Below are 22,171 nucleotides of genomic sequence, written 5' to 3'. Positions count from 1 at the left end.
TGGCACACACACACTGAATGTTAGACACTATAATTCATATTCCAGAAAGTACGTATTCAGTACTATTGCCAATCTAAAAATGCTTTCAACACACTTATGCATTCATGTATCTACTTACTACTTTTGATTCCTCCCCTACTATGAATGCACAGTAAGAGGTCTTTAAAAAGAAAATTAGCAAGACAAGTGTATGTTATCATAATTTTGTTTCTAACCCATGAAGCTTGCTTGGAATTGGGAACAGTTATATCAATACTTCAACTGGAGTTTAGACTCAGCTGAGGTAACCACATTTTTAGATTAATTTTACCTTCATCACCATTCTGCAATCATTGTATAACCCTTACCAGAGTCAGCTGGCTTCTTATTCTTCAAAGGGCAGATCTGCTCTTCCTCATTATCATCTACTAGCCAATTAAATCCCTTCCATGTCCACAAATGTCTGCAGCGCTCAGAACCTTATTTACTGTATACTGTCTTCTATTTCATGCTGACAATGTCCCCACTTTAGATTGACTTCCAAATTCACTAATAAATTCAAATCATGGCTCCTCTATATGTGCTCCATAACTTCGGGATTATCACCAAACAGCCATTTGCTCTTGTGCTAACTTATATTAGTTCAGAGAAAAACTGATGACCCACTCACTTCTCTAATAAAGTCAAATGTTCCTGTTTCCAATAAAGCCCTGTAACTTAGTTGCAGTTCTGGTCACTTAAGCAGGCCAAACATGTCTCCTACAATCCACTTACCTATGGAAAACTCTTCTTTTATTAGTACTGCTTGTATATGCACCCCTTCCTTATCTAGTTCACCTTCAAAATGTTATGCAGATTTGAGCTATGGCTGAAGCAGGTCAAACTTATGATCAGGTCACTACTTTAGATGGCAGACTTTAATAAATAAATACATATAAAACTACCTGGTTGTTAATATATATTTTGGATGGAAAAGATAAAGCCACACCTTGTAGCCCTGTTATATTGATGGTTGAAATAAAAATTAAGGCACTGGTTAATTTATTACAGCTCAAGTATAGTAATTGCACCTGCTTGGGACTTCTGAAGTTAACACAGTTGAGTTCTTTAATTGAGTTACATCTTACTGCCACACACAGTGTATCTGAGCACTACAGACCTCACACAGAGAAAAAAGCCCATATACTACTAAAAACATGGGAGATACAGACAAATGCAGGTTCTGTAATACTGTTATTGCACGTGATATATCCATTGCTGAGGGTCTGTATAATGAAAAGCACAACAATGTGGCAAGACGGTTGCACTGAGGTATGTGTAAACAATGTAAGATACATGTAGGTGACAAACACTAAAACATGAATCATAAAGATGTTCTGAAAATATATCCATTTTATTTTTCTTTCTTTACCAGGTTAGTCCCATCAGGCTAGTAGCCTTTTTTCAGGAGAGACTTGAGGTGCTATTGATACTATTAGGGGATATTTGGCTAGAGCATCAAGAAACTCCTCCTACTCTTGGTAGTAGGGAGAAGCATTTGTACATGACACAATGGACTCCCTGTTCCCGTTCCAGAAATGGAGGCAGCCTGGAGAAACAGGGGAAAACATGGATGATTCAGCTTTTGCTGAAACTGGAATGAAAGTTGCTGAAAATGTAGCTGAAATAGTAGACTCACTACCAGGATTTTTTCTGATGATGTGGATGCAGAAAAAGCAGTGATATTGGAGGAATATGAGATTGTATCTGAAAAAGGGATGGATTCAGAGGAAAACGTCCAGATAATATTGTTTGAAGGAGATGCAGTTACCTCTGAAAAATGCATAATTACTACCCTCAAATCAGGGGGGTGGGGGGTGGCATGATTATTTAGGAGAAATGGTAAACCAAAGTGAGCCAGAAAATGGAGCAGCAATTTCACTGAGCAACATCATGGAAAAATAGAAGAAGAGAAAGGAAAAGAAGAGACTGTGTCAGAAAATGTTCCAGAGACAACAACTTATGCACAAACTGTTGGAGAAGGAGCAAAGAAGAAATAAAAGAAACAAAGAAGTATACGGTATGTTTGAGCAGTAAAAATGAAGAAAGTTTGGACAGGTATGAGCTTTGGGACTCTATCATAGCCATTCTGGGTGTCAAAGCAAAAGAGGTAAGATCATTTATTTTAATTAATAAAGGGACTTTTGTAACTTGATATTTGAGACTGGGCAGGCCATGGGACATTTGTGGGTGCATATAAACAAAAGAAAAATATTTAACCATTGTCAGAATATGTGTTGCAAGCATTTCACAGACAAACAAAAAAGAAAAAAAAGAATAATGATCCCATTTAGAACTGAAATTGAAGCAAAAGAACTGAAAGAACATTTGTTAACTACATGTAAAGAAGTAATGGACACTACAAAATATATATGATGAAAGAGGACTATGGTCAGGGGCATGGGAATGTGGAGTAATACTGAAAATGGAAAATGATAATGTTATGCGGGTACCTAGTATTATTAATGTCCATTGTAATATTGGGTTTTGTGAAATACAGGGGTCAACCAAACACTTGTTATGTTTGTAGAAAAATTATCATTTAATCAATGTACATGATAAAAAAGATGTTATTTATGTGGTAAATTTTAAAGTACAAAACTGTGGCAATATTGATCATTCTTGTCTAGAATGTGAAATGAATGTGCAAGAAAATGAAGTTATATAGGAGAAAGAGATAAAAGAATGTGTTATACAAGAAAATGTAAAAAAGATGTTACTGATAAAGAGGTTATACCTGAAGTTAAAAAAGTAACAAAGAAAAAGAGACAGAGGACGCAAGTGAGGAAGAAGCTGACTGGCATACAGTAAGGAATAAGAAAATATGTGGAAAAGAGTTAAAGAAAGGAAAAGAACATTCAAAAATATAATGCGTAGAGAAAATAAGAAAGGACAGAGATAAAAGTTTTATTATATTAACTGTTCTTAAAAGCTGAAAATATTACCATTAAATGTGAACAGTATGAAACATTTTAAGAGGAGAATATGCATATTACAATGGTGTGCTGCAGTAGATGCACATATTATTGTTTTAGAAGATATGAAATTATTAACAGAGGAAGAAAGAACAGGCAAAAACAAAACCACTGTACCAGATAAAGTCCAGCCCAGGCTCCACAAATATAATGCAAGAAATCCAAACAGGCAAAGGACATGCATAGCATAAAACCAAACAATTTATTTACTAAAAAATTGTTTGGTTTTATGCCATGCATATCCTTTGCCTGCTTGGATTTCTTGCAAAGGAAGAAAGAACACAAACTGAAAAACTTTGGAATGGTGCAGTAATTTTGAACATGGGGAAAGAAACATGCTTGGGCATTTGTATATTATGTCAAGAAAGCATTAACATAGCAGATGTAACCATAGTGGAACTAGGATGAATTATGATAATAATCTTGAGATGGAAAAATAGGTGTATAGAATTATAGCTTTATATGAATATGTAACAAGAATGTGAGAGAAATGATATTTAAAAATATTTTTGAATATGTTTCTGTAAATATCGGCATTATAGTGAAGAGTGATTTTAATTGTAAGTTAAGAAAAAAATAAGAGTAATTGGGATGTCAAATTGATTAAAGAAATGATGAGAGGTGGAAAGCTAAGTGTATAGAAGAATAAACACTGGACCTACAAAATAAATGAAATTAGGACAGTGATTGATTATTTTTAATATCTGATAGTTTAAAAGTTAAAAAAAAGGATTTAAGTATGCTGGATTTTCGGATCATATAGCTATATGGGTTAAAGTACAGGAAAATGAAGACTATAGGAAAAAGAATAAAGAGAGTTAATGAAAATGAATTAGATTTAGAATAAAAAAAGAACTTCTGGAATTATGGAAAAATCATATGAATATGAGAGAGTTTTATGAGAATCGGACTGTTGGTGGCTTAATTTTAAAGAGAAATATAAAAAAGTGGTTTTAGAATGTATAAGGAAGAAAAGAAGAAAAGAAAAAAGAGATATAAGATATTAAATAAAAAAAAACATTCAGAGACTTATTGGAGAAGAAAATTTCCTTTTATGAAAAAGAGAACTATATAAAATGAATCAAATTAAAACTAACAATTTGTTATATAAACCACAATATTGTTTACAAGGAAAGAAAGAAGAGGTAGCACAATATTTGAGTAAAATAGTAAAAGAAGGAAAAATAATAAGCAAATTAAAGAATAAGAAAAGTAAGCAAATAAAACAGCAAGAAGAAATACACAAAATAATTACAGAATATGTATTGGAATTATTTGTTAAAAGAGGAGAAAACACAAAAAAATTTATAAGTGTGAAAAATTAAATAACGAAGATAATGAGTATTTAGAACAAAAAATAATTATGAAAGAATTGAATCAAATTCTAAAATATATTTACATGAATTCTTAAACAGGACTGCACAGAACTGAATATGGTATGTACAAAGAAATGGAGTGGCAAAAAAATATTTTTTGTAGAAGTTATGAATGAATGGTTAGAAACCGGAATTAAAGAGAAGAGAAAGAGATATGTACAGGAGTTTTAAAATTTATATTTAAAAAGGAAATAAAAAGGAGATAAAAAATTGGAGAACTATAATATTGAATAAAATGGATTATAAAATTTTATGAGAATAATAACAAAAATTTTACAGAAACTGAATAGAGCATATGACCGAAATGTATTTGGAAAAAAAGGAAGTCAAGCGTTATTATGGATAATAACAGAAATAACTGATGATATCATGAACAAAAATGTAGAAGTGAAGGTTATGATAGTGCATATGAGTAAAGCCTATAATACTATTCAGTATAAATCAGTAAAATAATTTTGTAGGCATATAATGTAAGAAAAGAAATATTACAAGTAATAAAATATGTTTATGAAAGGAACTATGTGAAACTAAATGTAAATGGCTAGATTGGGGAAGAAATAAAAATAGAATGTGGAATAAAGCAGAGCTGACCAGCTAGTAGTGTAATTTTCTCATTAGTTACAAATGCAATAGTGAGGGAAAATAAAATGTCAAGTAGAGGTGGATGCAAAATGATTAAAGAAGTACAATTGCCAATAATGTATAATTATGTGAATGATATTGTACTAATTGTTAAAATTAAATTATGGATGGAAAAAGAAAATGAAAAATTAGGTACAAATTAAAAAAAAAATGATTTAAGTATAGATAAAGGGAAAAATAGAGGATTTGGTTTTGAAGGTATGATAGATAGCTCAATGAAAAAGACATAAGTATATTAGGAATAATATTTGGAAGAAATGAATACAGACAACAACAATGGGATAATGTACTCAAAGAAGTAAAAAATATAACTATTTTTTGGAAAACATATAGATTTGCCTATAGAAAAAAAGCACATTTGTTGAACACCACGGTAATAGGAAAAGTTGCTTATGTTGCTAACATCTATATGATTCCTATTAAGTATGAAAATAAACTAATTATGATTATATTTTCTTTTAAATGGTGGTCTAGACTGAATCAAGTTAAGAGAGGGATTCTATATAAGAAAGAAGAACAAGAAGGCTTGAGTTTAATAAACCCAATAGTACATGCAGTATCTTTAATTTTATATAAGATATTAAAAGGAATTATAAAGGAAAATAAAAAGAAACTTATTAGAAATTATACTATATTATACATACAAATAATTGTGGGAAGGAATGGAAGTTAAAACAGAAATAAAAGCATTGTGAATAAAGAAATGAAAGAGTACCAAAACAAAATTGTGTTATGGAAAATAAAAAAAGAATATATGTGTGAAAAATAGAAAGGAATTCTACTTAAATATTATGAAAGCATTTTATTGCATTGATCCATTGAAAGATTTAGAAACAGATAAGAAATAAGCCATAATTATGAGATATAATAACTATAAAAAGAATAAAGACTGTAATGAATTTTTATGGAAATTGTCTATTAGAAAATTGCCAGTTAAGGCAAATATGCCATACAAGAAAAAGCAAGATAGAATATGTAAATGTCGAGAGTTTTAAACACTACTGAGCATGCGTTTTTGAAATGTGAAACAGTTAATAATAACCATAATAGGGTGAAAAGATTGTTAAAATTTAAGCAAATAAATGTGGACATTATAGAATCTGGTTATTATGGTGCACAGAAACAGGAAGAAGTGAAGAAAATGGACAGTGTAATATTTTATGTTTATATGGAACTAGAGACTAAATGAAATTAAATGCAATGGAAAATGGGTTTTGACAAAGATTCTGGAGAAAATAATCTTTTGGTTGTGGATCAAAGAGTCGGGGATGCTTAAATTGAAGCTTATAATGCATGGAGATTTGCAAATAGATGTAAACAATGCAAATATTTAAATAATATGTAATGTATATATCAATAAAAACCCTACTTTTTGCATACAGGGATGCTTTTCACAGTGATACTTCTAGATGCTGGTCCAGACTGGAGGTGGCGCAGAGGAGCAGGAAAGTAGTTGAGTGAATATGGAAGAAGGCAAGAATACAGTGAATGAAGTTAATGATTCCAGTGCTGTTATTCAAACCACAGAGGTATATAATATATTGGGGAAACATTTTTGGAAAACAGTGGCATGGTAAAGGGGGTTAAAAGTCAGTGGAGTTTTTCAAGAGCAGTTGAAAGAGGTCAAAAAGCAGAAGGGATCAAAGGTATTGGATTTTGAAGATTTGTTTCAATGAAACCTCTTCGAAGAAGAGGTTACAACACAAGAATGTGTTGTTACAACCTCCCAGTCAGGAAGGTTGCTGGATGATATATTGATGGACATGGTCAATGAGAGTGACCTTGAGAATGGTAAAGATGTGCCATGGGGAGAGCTAATTAAAATGATCCAGAATGAAAAAGTGTAGCAGATTGAAGGAGTACAGGTCGATAGAAAATCTATGCAGCAATGGTTAAAGAAGAGAAGGAAGGAAATAAGGAAGAGAAAGAAGTATATTCAAAGAAAAATAAGTTGTATAAAGTACAGGTCAATAATAAGATGATGTAGAGTTGGACAGATATAAGGTATGGGATAAAGTAATTACTGCACTGGGAATCAAATCAAAGGAAGTAAGAGCTGTTATACATATTAAGAAAGAGACTTTGTGACATTATATTTGAGACTGGTCAGACATGAAAAATTTTAGAAGAATATGAGAAGAAGGAAAAACTGTTCACTGTGGAAATTGTATGTTTGTAAACCCTTTCATACAGAAACTAAGAAGAAAATAAATATATAACTCAGGACTGAAGTTGAAAAAGAGACTTTAAAAGGGCATTTATTAAAGTTATGTAAAGATGTATTGAGTTTATCAAAAATATATGATAATAGAGGTTTATGGGCCTGGGTGTGGGATTGCAATGTGATTCTGAAACTAGAAAATTAACATGTTGTGCATATTCCAAGTATTATTAATGTTGAGTTTGACCAAGGAATGGTAAAATATTGAGGACAGCCAAAAATGTGTTTTTGTGTGGAAAGCCAATTATTTAATTAATAACTGTGTTAAAATAACATGTTTTACTTGTGGTAAAATAGGTCATGATGCAAATAATTGTGAATTAAAATTCTACAAGTGTAATAAAATGGGACATTGTGGGGGAGTGTGAAGACAAAGGAAATGTGGTAGAATCTGAAATGTCAGAAAAAATAGATAAAAAACATAAAGTTATGGGAAAAGAATTAATAACAGCAGAAGTGCAGAAACAACTAATAGCTGCAGTGGCTGGAGAACAAGTGATACAAAAACTTAATGTAAAGGAATATTTAAATATGGAAGCAGAGTCAGGATTAAGTAACACTGAATATGGAAAATGGAACATAGTTAAAAAAAGAATTTTGACTGGGAAAATAGTAAGGCAGAGGAATAGGAAGATGACAGAGGGATTCAAAAAAGAAAAAAAGGGGACAGAATTAATACATATTATATTAAGGTAAATTAATTGTAAAGTCTTAGCCATTAATGTTACTAGTTTATAAAAATTAGAAAGAAAAATAGGAATTCTGGAGTGACGTAAAATGCAAGAAAGTGACATTATTATTTTAGAAGATATCCGATTTATAAGTTGGAATATATCAAACAGAAATATGGTGGGGAAATGTTATTTGGAATTTTGGTAAGGAGACTTGTTCAGGATTTTTTATTTTTCTATAGAGATTCAGTAAAAGTGTTAGATGTCACCTTTGTTGTTACAGGTAGAACTACAGTTGCTGATATAAGATGGAGGGATCAAATTATTAGAATTATTGCCATTTATGCATATGTAACAAAAAAGTGAAGATATGTTTAGAAATATCATTCAGTATGTAACAATTAATATGGAGATCATTGTAGCAGGGGATTTTAATTGTAATTTGAGAATGCAGAAAAGAGAGCATATGATAAGTTAGCATGGCACATTACAACATATGTGAAATTAAGAATTTGGAATCAAAAGGTTTGGCTCTATAAAAGAGTAGAAAATAGAATGGGAATAGATTTTTTTCTAGTTTCAGAAAGCTTATTAATAGTGGAAGAAGACAGGTCATAGAGAAATTTGGATTTAAATAAATGGAAATTTTGAGTATATAAACATAGGGAAGGGCACATTAAAATGAATGAGATTAAATAGCATAATCTAGGGAAAAAGGATAAAATGAAGTTGTGGCAAGATCATATTGTAATGATAGAGTTTAGTATAGACTGGTCAGAATGGTGGTTAAGTTTTAAACAAAACTATAAAAATGTTAAATGATATGGGAAAAGAAAAAATAAATATGGATAAGATAAAATATAAAAAGTAATGATGCAACTGACTCTTTAGAGAGGAATGAAAAAAGTTTTCTTAAAAAGGAACAGGAGATATATGAATTAAATAAGAAAAAGTAGAATATTTATTGTATAAGCAAGGATATTTTTAAAAGGTAAAAAGAAGAAATTGCACCATATTTAAATAAGATAACTAAAGAGTATTACAGTGTTATGGGAGAATTAAAAGATGTATGTGGTAATATAAACTGTACACAAGATAAAATCTTGGAGATAGTGAAAAATTATATTAAGGAATGGGAAGTACTCTCATTATCTGATAGAGATAATAAATATTTAGAAAAAAATCATGATATAAAAACTAGAATAGGTTTTATAAGTAGTGAACCTAGATTCAGTGGCAGGACCAGATGGAATAGAGTATGGAATGTTTCAAGACATGACACTGGAACAAAAGAAATGGTTCATAAGTGTTTTAAATTAATGGTTGGATAAAGGTTTAATAAATAAAGAATTATGTAAAGGTGTGCTTAGATTTATATGGAAAAAGGAGATAAATGAGAGCTGAGGTATTTGAGAACCACAGTATTAAATAATACAGATTCAGCAAAAAAAAAAAAAAAAAGAATGAAGGATAAAGTAGATAAGGATGTAAAGAGGCATGTATATGTTATAAAAGGAAAAAGAGTGCATGACTTATTGATAATCAGGGAAGTAGTGGATGATATAATGTATAAAAATATACATGCAAAAGTAATGGTGCGGGATTTAAGTAAAGCTTCTGTTTCATTTCATCACTCTGTGTTATGGGGTATATTTGAAGTTTATAATATCAGTGAAAAAAATAAAAAAATATTTGTATTACAACTTATATGTACAATATAGTCAAAGCATTAGTAAATGGGTGGTTTAGTTAAGATATACAGCTTAAGAAGGGGATTAGACAAGGTTGTCCCTTGAGTAGTATATTATTTGTATTAGTGATGAACATGATATCTATACATACGAACAGAAGCATGGAACTGATGAGTTATATTTCGAATAAAGGGATAAAGATGGTGCTTATGCTTTCATATTCAGATGACATTATTATTATTGCAAAAAAATAAATAAGTGGAGCAATATACTTACAGGAAACTATTTAACTAATAGGTGCTTTGATAAATAAAGAAAAAAGTTAAGGATCAGGGTCTGAGAAGCTGATTGGCAGGATTAAATTTAATATGACTAAAATAAAAATTATTGGAATATGGTTTGTAAAGTATGATATTATGGAAAAAGTATGGAAAAAAAGAGAAAATGAGAAATACTTGTCTATTTTGAAAATCATTCAGATTGCCTTTTAAAAATGTACATTTAATTAATTCTATTTTGTTGGCAGAAATTGCTTATAAGGTATTTTTAGTCTACCTTTGACTTTAGGAAAAGAAATACATAATATTATTGTTTTTTATTTGGAGATCTAGGTTGAATCCAGTAAAAAGGGGGGTTCTATACATGCATAAAGGAAAGGGTGGCTTAGGGTTAATAAATCCAATAGTTTATACTGCATTGTTGAATTTGTCTAGAGTAATAAAATGTCTAGAAGATGTAGTAAAATGTTTAGAGGATAAGAATGATAATATTTTATTGCCGATATTAAGTCTAAAACATAAAATAGAATGGTTTATTTTTTTTTAGTTCGAAAAAAGCAACAGTTTGTTGTAACAAAGAAATTGAGAATTGTTGAGATAAAATCATGTTGTAGAAAATGAATATTAAAAAGACTCAAAAGGGAGAAAGTATGGTATAGTAATATTATGGAAATGTATTTTTGAATATAGTCATGGTAAGAGTTACATAAAGAAAAAAGGAGTGATATAAAAGTTAGAATTGTAAGATGCAAAAAAAAATGGCAGAGTGTAAAGATGTTTTATGGAGACTGGTGAAAGAAAGATTACCAGAGAATATGAATTTGCCTTATAAAAATGTAAAGGATAGGATTTGTTTGTATTGTGGTAAATTTGAAATAAGTGAGCATGTTTATTAGGGTATAAAATAGTTAACATGCTATGGAAAAAGATTTTAAGTGCAAATTATATGGAGGGATTTAAAGAAGTACTCATTTTAAATATGGATATGATAGAATTTGGATACTACAAGAATCAAGGTAGAAATTATGTTAACAGAATTGATAAAAAATGTTTTGTATTACATGGTTAATTTGGAATCAAAGGGTGAAAGAAATTGTGTTTAATGAAAAATTGTATTTGGTCATGTTGTTAAGAAAAATAAAGTTTTGGTTGTAGAAACTGGAGTAGAGGTCAGAAAGCAAAAATGATTAGTGTATTTGTGATGAAGAAAATGTAAAAGAGAAGTATATTGCATGTATAGTTTACAATGTATACTGTAAAATAGAAGTATATATTGTTTATAATGTATATATTGTAAATATGTATATAAAAAGAAAATAAGTATGTACATTTTAGTAAACAACACCATCTCTTTTCAATATGTGCTATGGGATCTTTTACATCTACCTGAACTACCACCAACCTCAAGCAGATGGGACATCAGTTTAACATCTTATCCAAAGGACAGCACACTCAGCAGTGCAGCACCCCTTAGGCTGCACTGCCAGTTATCGGTCTACCTGGTGCAGGAATAGAACCCACAGCTTTCTACATCAAAAGCAAGTGTGTTATCTGTTGTGCCATTGATAACAGTGAAGAAGTTCTGATCACATGGGATCATCCAATAACAAGGGTTAAGAAAGAAGAAACAAGAAAAACAGATATTAGTGAAATAAAAATGACAAAACTAATCATGAACTAGTTACATCTACAGATTATAGTTTATTGGGTATTATTAAGAAACACAAAGTCTTAAAATACTAGGATATGCAAGCAGCAATGAGATATGTATGGGATAAAGACATCCAGATAGTTCCAATAGCAGTATGAACAGAGCTAATAAAATAACATTTTCAAGTATACTTAAATATGCTGCTGATACATGGAGCTCCATATAAACTATAGAAAGAGACATTTCTCGGTGCATTTCAGATGCCAAGATGAGCAGTCCTGGCAAACATGAAACACTGAAGGAATACTAATTTCTTGAACTCTATTCCTGTCACAATATTAGGAACCCAAAACATTTGAAGTAATTAAAACAAATAAAAAAACAAACAATAAAAAATGCCACTCTTGTGCAGTTGTCTCTGCTTAGTAGTGATGTTGGAGTTACAGAAAACTTGAGAAAATTAAAACTGTCATCCACTGCATTCATGAATGTGGTAAATAATGCCACTGACACTTTATAGAAATGGCTTTATTAATTGGAAAATAAATGTCAGTGCTAAGTCCAACAGAAAATAAGAGAATGGCAGTCTTTAAAATATAAAAGTTTTGCAGCTTGCAAACAAAAATTAAAATCTCTGGTATTTATACCTCTCTCACTCTGCGGTTCTCTAATAATGCAAAATGTCTCTAGTCTGCAGCAAAACATAATAATTTTGGTGGTGAATAAAAACAAACTAAAATAATTGTCTCATTTCCCAGGTCAGACTTGCAGATCCGCAGGACTCTCCTTTAGTTAACTAATTCCTCTGACTGGACTACCTCTGTAGCCAACACTCTAGTCTCCACTCTGCTGTTTACAAACTCATCCAGACTCCTCTGGAATCTTTGCTTTTCTTACTTTTGTATCATCATACTTTACTTTTGTCTGACTTAGGTTTAGTAGCCACTCCTTTTTCAATATCCCAAAGTCTATCCTTAGGGCTATTCACACAACAGATATTTCCCCTTAAAGAGGTAGAAACAATACTTAATACATTTCTAGTAACATTATTAACACCTGTCAAACATTGTCATAACCAGAAAAAAAGATCACAGCGTTATATTCCTTCTTTGTGTAATACACTTTATATGAGTGTAATTCACTCTTTTGAATTGGCAGTTGGTCAAGAGTGAATGACAGTGGAATGTGATTGAGTGTTGCATTTGTCAAATGTTGAAGATATCAGAAGTAAGAAGATTGAATGCATGCGGTTAAGTTAAGAATGAGTTTGTGATGCCAGCGCTTTCTGATTTCCTGTACAGTGCAGTAATATAAAATAGAAGGTGAAGCTGTTTGAATGGCATTAGTCACCATTATGTTGTCTCAGGCATCCTGATATATCAAATGTTACACCCTCAACTAAGGCTGAGGAGAAGATAGCAGGAGTGGTTAAATCTAGTTAAGCAATGGGCCTAAGGACAATAATTACTATCATATACTCGTATGGTTTTAAGAAGACATTTGCTGGCCTATTAAAACATGACCATTATATTCCAGCTCTTCATGTGTACTGTCCACTTATTTAGTATTGAGATGTACATCCAGTTTAATGCATATGCACACATTGCTCACTCTCTCTCTCTCTCTCTATATATATATATATATATCTCATATAATGATCCTCAGGTTGATTACATTTAGATTTTCTAAACTTAAATATATTTATAACCAAACTCCCAACCAAGGCTTCTCCTTCATTTTTAAAAATAATTTTATGTTCAGTTTTGTGCAAAACACTTTAATGTCCATTATAAGTTGTTGTTTCAAAATGCACCTACTTGAGATAAAATGTAATCATTTATTTAACATTTTTTCTCAACATCAGACAAAGCATATATTGAAATATTATTTATTTAATCACCAATGAATTTCTATTTCTGATTCATTGACAATCCTTGAACATTTTCAGCACTTATTCATTTGTGTGGGTGCTTCTTGTCCCCTTCCTGCATTTTTCTCTAGAATTATGCTAGCTTTTGTTGTATCTCTTTTAGTTGCAGGTGAAATCCCCTGTGTCCATTTTCACCTTGAATGACACTTCATCCATAGATAAGTTGTCAGATGACTCAAAGTTATGAAGTATCAAGCATCTGGATTGAGAAAGTGCTTTTTTTCTTTTCTTTTTTTTTTTTTTTTTGCTATTCACAGTACGTCTTTTGGTGACCAAATTATCAGGAAACTCTTTAATAATCCTGACAGCTTTGTTAAACTATTTTTAATTCAGTTATCAGTTTACCTAGGAATCACAATTGGGGAAGTTTCTTCCACAAAGAGAATACTCACCAGTGGAGCCCCCCAGGGTTCTATGCTGGGGCATCTACTTTTCTGAAGTAAAAGCTCTGGAGACTGGATGACTAAGCAAGCAAGGAGCAGTAATTGAATCCCCAAATGACTTAGCCATTCTGCAGTGAGGTTCATCCAAAAGAAATAACTGGTGCCAAAATCACAGACTGAAACTAAATGCTAAAAAAATGTATTATTGTATAATTCGGGAAGTCATCTACCCCAGGAGAACTACCATGTTGACAACACGCCCCTAAGAGTTCATCCAGTATTTGCAACTTAGGTGGACAGTAACCTAACTTTTGACCAGCATTTTTCCATTGCCATAAGAAAATCATTCTACATTGAATAGCTTATAAACAAAGGGATTGAGTCTACATCTAGTTAATGTCACTGTTCCCCTTTACTTAGTCCTCATTAGGCCAATAATTGAGTATGTTTCCTTATTTGGCATGTACCTGTCCAGCCACATGCAACAACTGGAATGCCCACAGAGATACCTTACTTAAAATATACAAGGCCTAAACAATATGTCCTAAATGGACAGACTCAGAGCCCTGTAACTATACATGTTATCCAGTGGACTACCAAGAGCTGGCCTGTGCCTAACATGCAAGGCATCTTTCAACCAAATACTAATGGATTTATTGTACATCAGCTAGTCACAATGCACCAGAAATACTCGATTTAAAGATCTAAACCTGTTCAGCAACTTCAACAGTTCAGTTTAGAGGGATAGGTATATCTCACAAAGGATACCACTGCTCTGGAACAGATTTTCTGTCCATATAAAACAAAGTACATCCTTTTCCATATTCAAGAGCAACTTGAATCTAGGAATGGGAAACAGAAAATTTACCCAAGGAATGCTCCCTGTGCTGCTAATGGAAAAAGATAGCTCCTAATGCTTTATCTCATGCATGGGTCCCCTCATATTATCTATGGAATGATCCAAGTTATTCATATTAAGGTTAACATATAAATATTGAACATGGAATAGGTATAGGTTAATTTGCGCACCCAAAGTGACATTAGCTATGCAAATGGCTCACATGGCCAGTTAGCCTTGTACATATGAATCAATAACTCATAATTTTTCAAATCTCTTTTGTATTTCTTTACTCTTTTATTTAAAAGCCAAATAAGTATTTCACTCATTGAGAACCATATATACAAATATGAAAGAAAGCCCTCCCATAAATAAATAAAGAAATAAAGAAATATGCCACAAGACAAAAATTAATTACTATCAATTGAAACTATCAAAAACATTTCCCTTTTCCAAAAAAAATCAAGAATGAAGCCAACAAAACACTATGTCTTAAAACATATACAACTATACATACTATCACTGATCTCTCTTCAAATATTTGAATTTAAACTCACTAACCTCTTTCCTCCAATACTCTTATCACTTGCAGTCATTCTTCCATATTTCCAAATTCCTACATGCTGCCCTTTTATCTTACACATTCCCTTTAAAGGGAATTGAACATTTACTTCACTTTTTACCCAACTATGGTAGTCCTTGTAGATATGTACTGTATGGTTTATTAAAACTTTCCCTTTGTAAACTATCACTTATGTCTCAGACATTTCTGGCACACACACACTGAATGTTAGACACTATAATTGATATTCCAGAAACTCCTTCACTTTCAAGCCCTCTAATTATTGATCAGTTCTGTTTATCTCAGTCTCAGGAAAATTTCTTGAGAAAGTTGTCTATAATTAAATAACAAAATTCATATATAAATATTGCATTCTGTCTCACTTGTGATGTGGAATTGCTAAAGGACATAGGTTTCTAATAGTCCTGTTTACCATTACATACACTATACTCATGTCAGCCAATCTAGGCCATTTGTCTGGACAACTCTTAGTTAATATGTATAAAGCTTTTGACTCAGGCACACACACCGTACTCCTAAAAGCATTATATTCTTCCAGTTCCAGTGATTATACACTTAAGAGATTCAACAGTTACCTCACTAACTAATGTTTTCAGGTAAGCTTTGGAAGCAAAATTTCTTCAGCACATATTTTCTCTCCAGCGGTTCACCTCAAGGACCCATCTCAGGTCCCATTATCTTTTATGTTCTTATATCCAATTGTCTGTAATTAATGACTCAAAATGCCCTTATATAAGTTTATGGTATAGCCATTTTCATTCAGGAATAACTTGCATACCAATTTTTAAGAAACTTCAATCCACTCTGAACTAACTTGATAGACTCTATACTTCTAATAACAAATATCCAGTGTCTCAAAAACTAAGTACGTATTCAGTACTATTGCCAATCTAAAAATGCTTTCAACACACTTATGCATTCATGTATCTACTTACTACTTTTGATTCCTCCCCTACTATGAATGCACAGTAAGAGGTCTTTAAAAAGAAAATTAGCAAGACAAGTGTATGTTATCATAATTTTGTTTCTAACCCATGAAGCTTGCTTGGAATTGGGAACAGTTATATCAATATTTCAACTGGAGTTTAGACTCAGCTGAGGTAACCACATTTCTAGATTAATTTTACCTTCATCACCATTCTGCAATCATTTTTTAACCCTTACCAGAGTCAGCTGGCTTCTTATTCTTCAAAGGGCAGATCTGCTCTTCCTCATTATCATCTACTAGCCAATTAAATCCCTTCCATGTCCACAAATGTCTGCACCGCTCAGAACCTTATTTACTGTATACTGTCTTCTATTTCATGCTGGCAATGTCCCCACTTTAGATTGACTTCCAAATTCACTAATAAATTCAAATCATGGCTCCTCTATATGTGCTCCATAACTTCGGGATTATCATCAAACAGCTATTTGCTCTTGTGCTAACTTATATTAGTTCAGAGAAAAACTGATGACCCACTCACTTCTCTAATAAAGTCAAATGTTCCTGTTTCCAATAAAGCCCTGTAACTTAGTTGCAGTTCTGGTCACTTAAGCAGGCTAAACATGTCTCCTACAATCCACTTACCTATGGAAAACTCTTCTTTTATTAGTACTGCTTGTATATGCACCCCTTCCTTATCTAGTTCACCTTCAAAATGTTATGCAAATTTGAGCTATGGCTGAAGCAGGTCAAACTTATGATCAGGTCACTACTTTAGATGGCAGACTTTAATAAATAAATACATATAAAACTACCTGGTTGTTAATATATATTTTGGATGGAAAAGATAAAGCCACACCTTGTAGCCCTGTTATATTGATGGTTGAAATAAAAATTAAAGAAATGCCAATAAAACATATTTTATAAATAGACCTTTAATGGCACCGTATACAATAGCACACAGTAAGTACTTTTGTTTTTTAACTAAAATTTGCATTGGCTTGTAAACCTGGTTAAAATGCATCCATGTTTAAAACATTTTGACAGAATCTGTAAAAAGCTTATTGATAAGAAAGCACAATCAATACATTTCTTCAGCGAGTATCTTGAAATTATGTTTTAATGTTTTAGATTTCAAGATGCATTTATCCCACACCACTAAAACAAACACCAGAAATGTGAATAGTGTTTGTACTTCCTCCATACTTGAAGCTTGAAATAATCCTCTTCTTTCATTGAGATTCTTAAGACAGTTTGACTGACTTCAAATCTTTCCTGTTTAGTCCTCACACTGTCAAAAATGTACCGGGTCTGGATAATGTGGAACAGTATTAGTCCAAAAGCAATGCCCTTGCTCTTGCCTTTGTATTGAAACATACAGATGGTTACCATAAGTACTAACTAATCAAACTCTTCTGTAGAAATGTAAAATTGTAAACACAAGCCTTTCTTTTTGACTTGCAGACTTTTTTACTGAAATGTGGTTACAGGAAAAAAACAACTACTGTGCACCTGTAAATATTATTGATAATGACCCTATTTTGCCCATTCTTTTGTTTTATTTATTGTTTTATGCATTTTATTGCACTTTATACTGTTGTAACATATTTTATACTTTATTTTTATACTATGGAAGATTTTCGCCCAAGTTCCCACCTATAAATGGGCTTTGCCTTGTATGACCAACTCTTTTAATAAAATAGAAGCGAATAAACAAATAACAATTTAGAGTTGGTAGAGATGTATTGGAAAATTATTATTTTCAGTCATGTTATATCACATATGCAGTATGCCCCAATCCCCTGTTAAAAACAGATTCCAGGACATAACGACATTAACTGCAAGAGACAAATGAAAAATATTGTACATTTGGGTTATTTTACTATTTTAACAGCACTGATCAACAGATCTAAAGTGAAATTATCTTGTTCCTCCTCAAAGAATTCAGACAAAATACATCCCTCCATGAAATGTGTAAACCCCCCTTAAAACTACTCCAGAATAAAGTTAAAAAAAAACATATATTTCAATACAGTTGGAACATTCACTATTTTCTGCCACCTGCCTTCAGCACCCAGCAAACTACAGACTCTGTAAACTAAAGGCATTTATAATTGTTTATATAAAGAACAAGATGATTACCTTAATAGCATGAAACATGACCTATCAGGGCCTCTGGAATTACTATTTAACTGTAGACTCCAAACAGGCTTCATGCCTCATGAATGGAGAAAGGCAACAGTCATCCCTCTGCACAAAGGTAGGCTATCTACAAACCCTGGAAACTACAGACCCATAAGTCTCATGAGTCTCATATGTAAAGCCATGGAAAAAATTATCATGGAGATGATCAATAGATATATAGTAAACCTCCCGACACTGGACCCAACCAGTTTGGTTTTGTCAAGGGCAGATCATGCCTACTCAACCTGGTGGGCTTCTTTGAGAAACTCACTAAAGCAATGGATGAGGGCAAAATTGTTCATACTGCCTACCTTGACCTGGCCAAAGCATTTGACACAATACCCAACTCGGGTATTGTTGAGAAACTCAAGAGGTTAGGTACAAACCCATATGTCACCAGGTGGATAGCCAACTGGCTCACAGACAGGACCCAGGAAGTTAGAATTAAGGAGCCCACCTCTACAAAGAGGCCAGTCGAAAGTGGAGTCCCTCAGGGATCAGTCCTTGGACCGCTTCTTTTTGGCATTTACTTCTAAGAAGTCAAGGCCAATGTCATTGGTCTCTGGCTGACTAAATTTGCAGATTATTGAAAATTAGGAGCTGTTATTGAATCTCACACTGACACAAATGTTCTCCAGGAGGGGCTGACACAAACAAACAGCTGGTGCAAAGCCATGGACTAAAAGTGAATGCCAAGAAATGCATAATATTATCTTTTTGGAAGTCATCCATCCCTAGTAATTATCATATTGACAACACACCCCTTAGGGTTGACCCAATAGTCAGGGACATAGGGACACACATAGGTAGTAATATAGCCTTTGATTATGACATGTCTACAGTGGTTTGGAAATCGTTCTATGTTGCACAACTTATAAACAAAGGTATGGCATCTAAGTCCAAGGAAGATATTGTTTCTCTGTATTCGGCATTCATCAGATATATCATTGAGTACAATGCCCCCCTTTGGTATGTACCTAACCAGACATATCCAAAAACTGAAATGCCCACAGAGGTTCCTCACTAAAAGAATACAGGGCATAAGTAAAATGTCCTATGCAGAATGCCTCAAGGCCCTATTTCTGTATTCTGTCTCCTACAGGCTTTTGAGGGGAGATCTATGTCTGACATACAGGGCATTGACAGACCCCACTCTGATGGACCTCCTGCATATCCACAAAACAAACAGCACAATAATTACTCATTCTAAAGACTTAAACATTGTCTTTGATATAAATAAGACCTGCTGGAGAGAAATGTATTTATCCCAGAGACTACCCAGTCTATGGAACAGGCTCCCCATCCATGTGAAGCAGAGTTCCTCCCTAACCCAATTCAAGTGCAACTTGGACAATTAGATGTGAAACTGGAAATTCATCCCTGGTTTGGCATCTATGTCTCTACTGGGCACAGGTAACCTGTAAATGGTTCATCTCCCAGGTCCATGCTTACACTTATCAACGGTATTAGAACTTGTCAGAGATTTGGGATGCATGGCTAGGCTTAAAAAGGCCATTGTGGTCGTTAGCCTAGTAACTACCTATGAACCTGTAATATGTGAAGCACCATAAAATGTTTTAAAAAGTTAGGTGTGAGAAATGCTTGCTGCAAATTCCAACTCCCCTAATTGTACTGCATTCCTCAAAAGAAAGTAACAATCATTTCTAAACCTGTTAGTTAAAGTTCACAGAACTGAAGTATATGCATGACTTTGTAGAGGGAAATGATACCATATATGGTAAGCAAATGTAATGCAACACATCACATCCTTTATAAAATTACGCTACAGGAAATTGTGAAAATGTCAGCTTTGCCTGCACATCATGATGAATATAATTAATGCAAACCTTAAATAAAACAAAATTCATTTTCAAATAAAATCATGTGTGTCAAAGTAGGCCTCATATTTAAAAATGAACCTGCCACTAAAAGTTGTAGTCAGAGGTTTCCCTTTCATTAAATGTCAGAACACTGTTACAATTTCTTATCTGTGATAAAACTGAACTATTGCATAAATACACTGTTCAATAGGTGAGAAAATGATTTGACAAATATCTAAACCTATAGGAAATGACATGAGTGCCACTGGTTGTAGATGACCATAGAGTTATTCATAGAGATATTCTCATCCATATAGCTGCCATATCACCCACATCACTTAACCACACGTAGGTATTCTGTCTACATGTGTTTTTGTATGTATAATTATATACAGTACTGCTACATCATATGCACTGCTACAGGGCCTGGGTGCATTTGTTTGCTTGTGTACGAGTATGTGTATGCATATGTCCGTGTGTATATGTGCGTGTGTGTGTGTGTGTGTGTGTGTGTGTGTGTGTGTGTGTGTGTGTGTGTGTGTGTGTATATACACAAGCGCATGTATATAAATACTGTGCATAGAATGGAAACACTATCAGCAAAAGGAGACACAAACTGCCTTTCTGCTTCTGATCTATAAATATTAAAATTTCAGTTTCTTTAAGTATTTGAAAACTACATGGTGTGTGTATATGTGTGTGTGTGTGTGTGTGTGTGTGTGTGTGTGTGTGTGTGTGTGTGTGTGTGTGTGTGTGTGTGTGTGTTTGCATGTGGCTATGGGATTATGTACTAACATTTTAAGCTACAATAAATGCAATAAAAACACATTTTCCATATTTTCTCTCTCTCTGCAAAGTAACAGGCATATTCTGTTTACACTCAACTGTCTATCAGCACAAGCATTCCATCAACAAATGCCTATTTTGCCTTCAAAAGCAGCAGTGCAGAGTGACATCACTTTTACAATGTTGTTTTTCATGACACTATGGACCACGGTGATTGATTACTTTTGACATAAATTAGTGGTAGAAACATAGCCAAAACTTTAATTTTCAGAACTATCTAATTCACAGTGTTTACTCAACTGAATAACATATATCAATACAAAACACTGAAATTTAGCAATACTCCAGCAAAGTAAAACTACCGTATAGATCTTTTTGTACAGAATTTGAATTCCATTAAAATTATAATTTGCTAAATAGCAAATGTTACTGGAAAAATAGGGTAAACCAGCTTTATTCATACTAAATATGAAGCATTAGCATATGAAATATTTTTAAAGGCCAGTACAACTATACAATTTAAGTTTGCAAAGTACAAATAAAAGATGTACCTGTCTTAAGACAGTTGCAAAAATATTGATTCTTGTGTAACAGTATAAGTAATGTAATGGTAAACTGCTTTTTATTTCAGATTCTAGACTGAAAAAGAAGTGGATCTCTGGAATTTCTCCAGTGTTTTCAACATTTCACTGAAAACTATCATTTGTTCATTTGTTTTGACTTTACAATTAAACGAGCAAAATGTGTTACTAGTCACTATTTTAATCCTTGCTGCTAGATTAATAACAGCAACTATATACCAGAGCACTGTCACAAACCACATGCAGGGTTTATTTGCTGCTTTGAGTGAGTATAATTAAGCAAAAAGTAATGTATTTTGTACCCTTACCTAAAGTGCAGTAAAACAGAATCAGGCAGAGGATGATAGCAGGAAAAGGCTCCATTCCTCAAAAATTGTACTATCCTACAGCTCAGAGTCGAGTGTGCTTCTTTCCCAGTGATGCGTCAACTAATTAGTGGATGGAAAAGGTGTGTACAACCACTGCCCAGTTCTGCTTATTTTGGGATTTCCTTTGATAGAGAACTGGAGGAAATATACCATCTCCCACTGGGAGTTCAGTCCATGGTGAGTTCATTGTTTCAGCCATTTACAGGAAGTGCAGTTCTCTGGCAATGGAAATGTTTTCTTTTCATAAATA

General features: G+C 32.8%; 1 protein-coding gene and 1 long non-coding RNA gene across 8 annotated transcripts in view; one reads left to right on the top strand and one right to left on the bottom strand.

Moving 5' to 3' along the window:
- Positions 1 to 21,996, bottom strand: part of LOC122793286 (A-agglutinin anchorage subunit-like) — a 1,003,124-nt gene extending 981,128 nt beyond the window's left edge. For 5 of the 7 annotated variants that reach the window (XM_044061150.1, XM_044061151.1, XM_044061155.1 and 2 more), the window contains exon 1: positions 21,862 to 21,995. In XM_044061150.1, the coding sequence (XP_043917085.1) occupies positions 21,862 to 21,916 (55 nt within the window). In that variant the 5' untranslated portion in view covers positions 21,917 to 21,995. Of the gene's footprint in view, positions 1 to 21,861 lie in introns of all 7 variants that reach the window. The other 2 variants (XM_044061154.1, XM_044061156.1) reach the window with 2 other exon arrangements.
- The window catches only part of LOC122793288, a 216,267-nt gene that overhangs the window by 115,194 nt on the left and 78,902 nt on the right, over positions 1 to 22,171 (top strand). The gene's annotated exons all lie outside the window — the stretch shown is intronic.

The sequence above is a fragment of the Protopterus annectens genome, chromosome 2.part0, assembly GCF_019279795.1.
Source record: "Protopterus annectens isolate FY-2018-M chromosome 2.part0, PAN1.0, whole genome shotgun sequence".
Taxonomy (NCBI): Eukaryota; Metazoa; Chordata; order Ceratodontiformes; family Protopteridae; genus Protopterus; species Protopterus annectens.
This window is presented reverse-complemented; position numbering and strand designations above follow the sequence as displayed.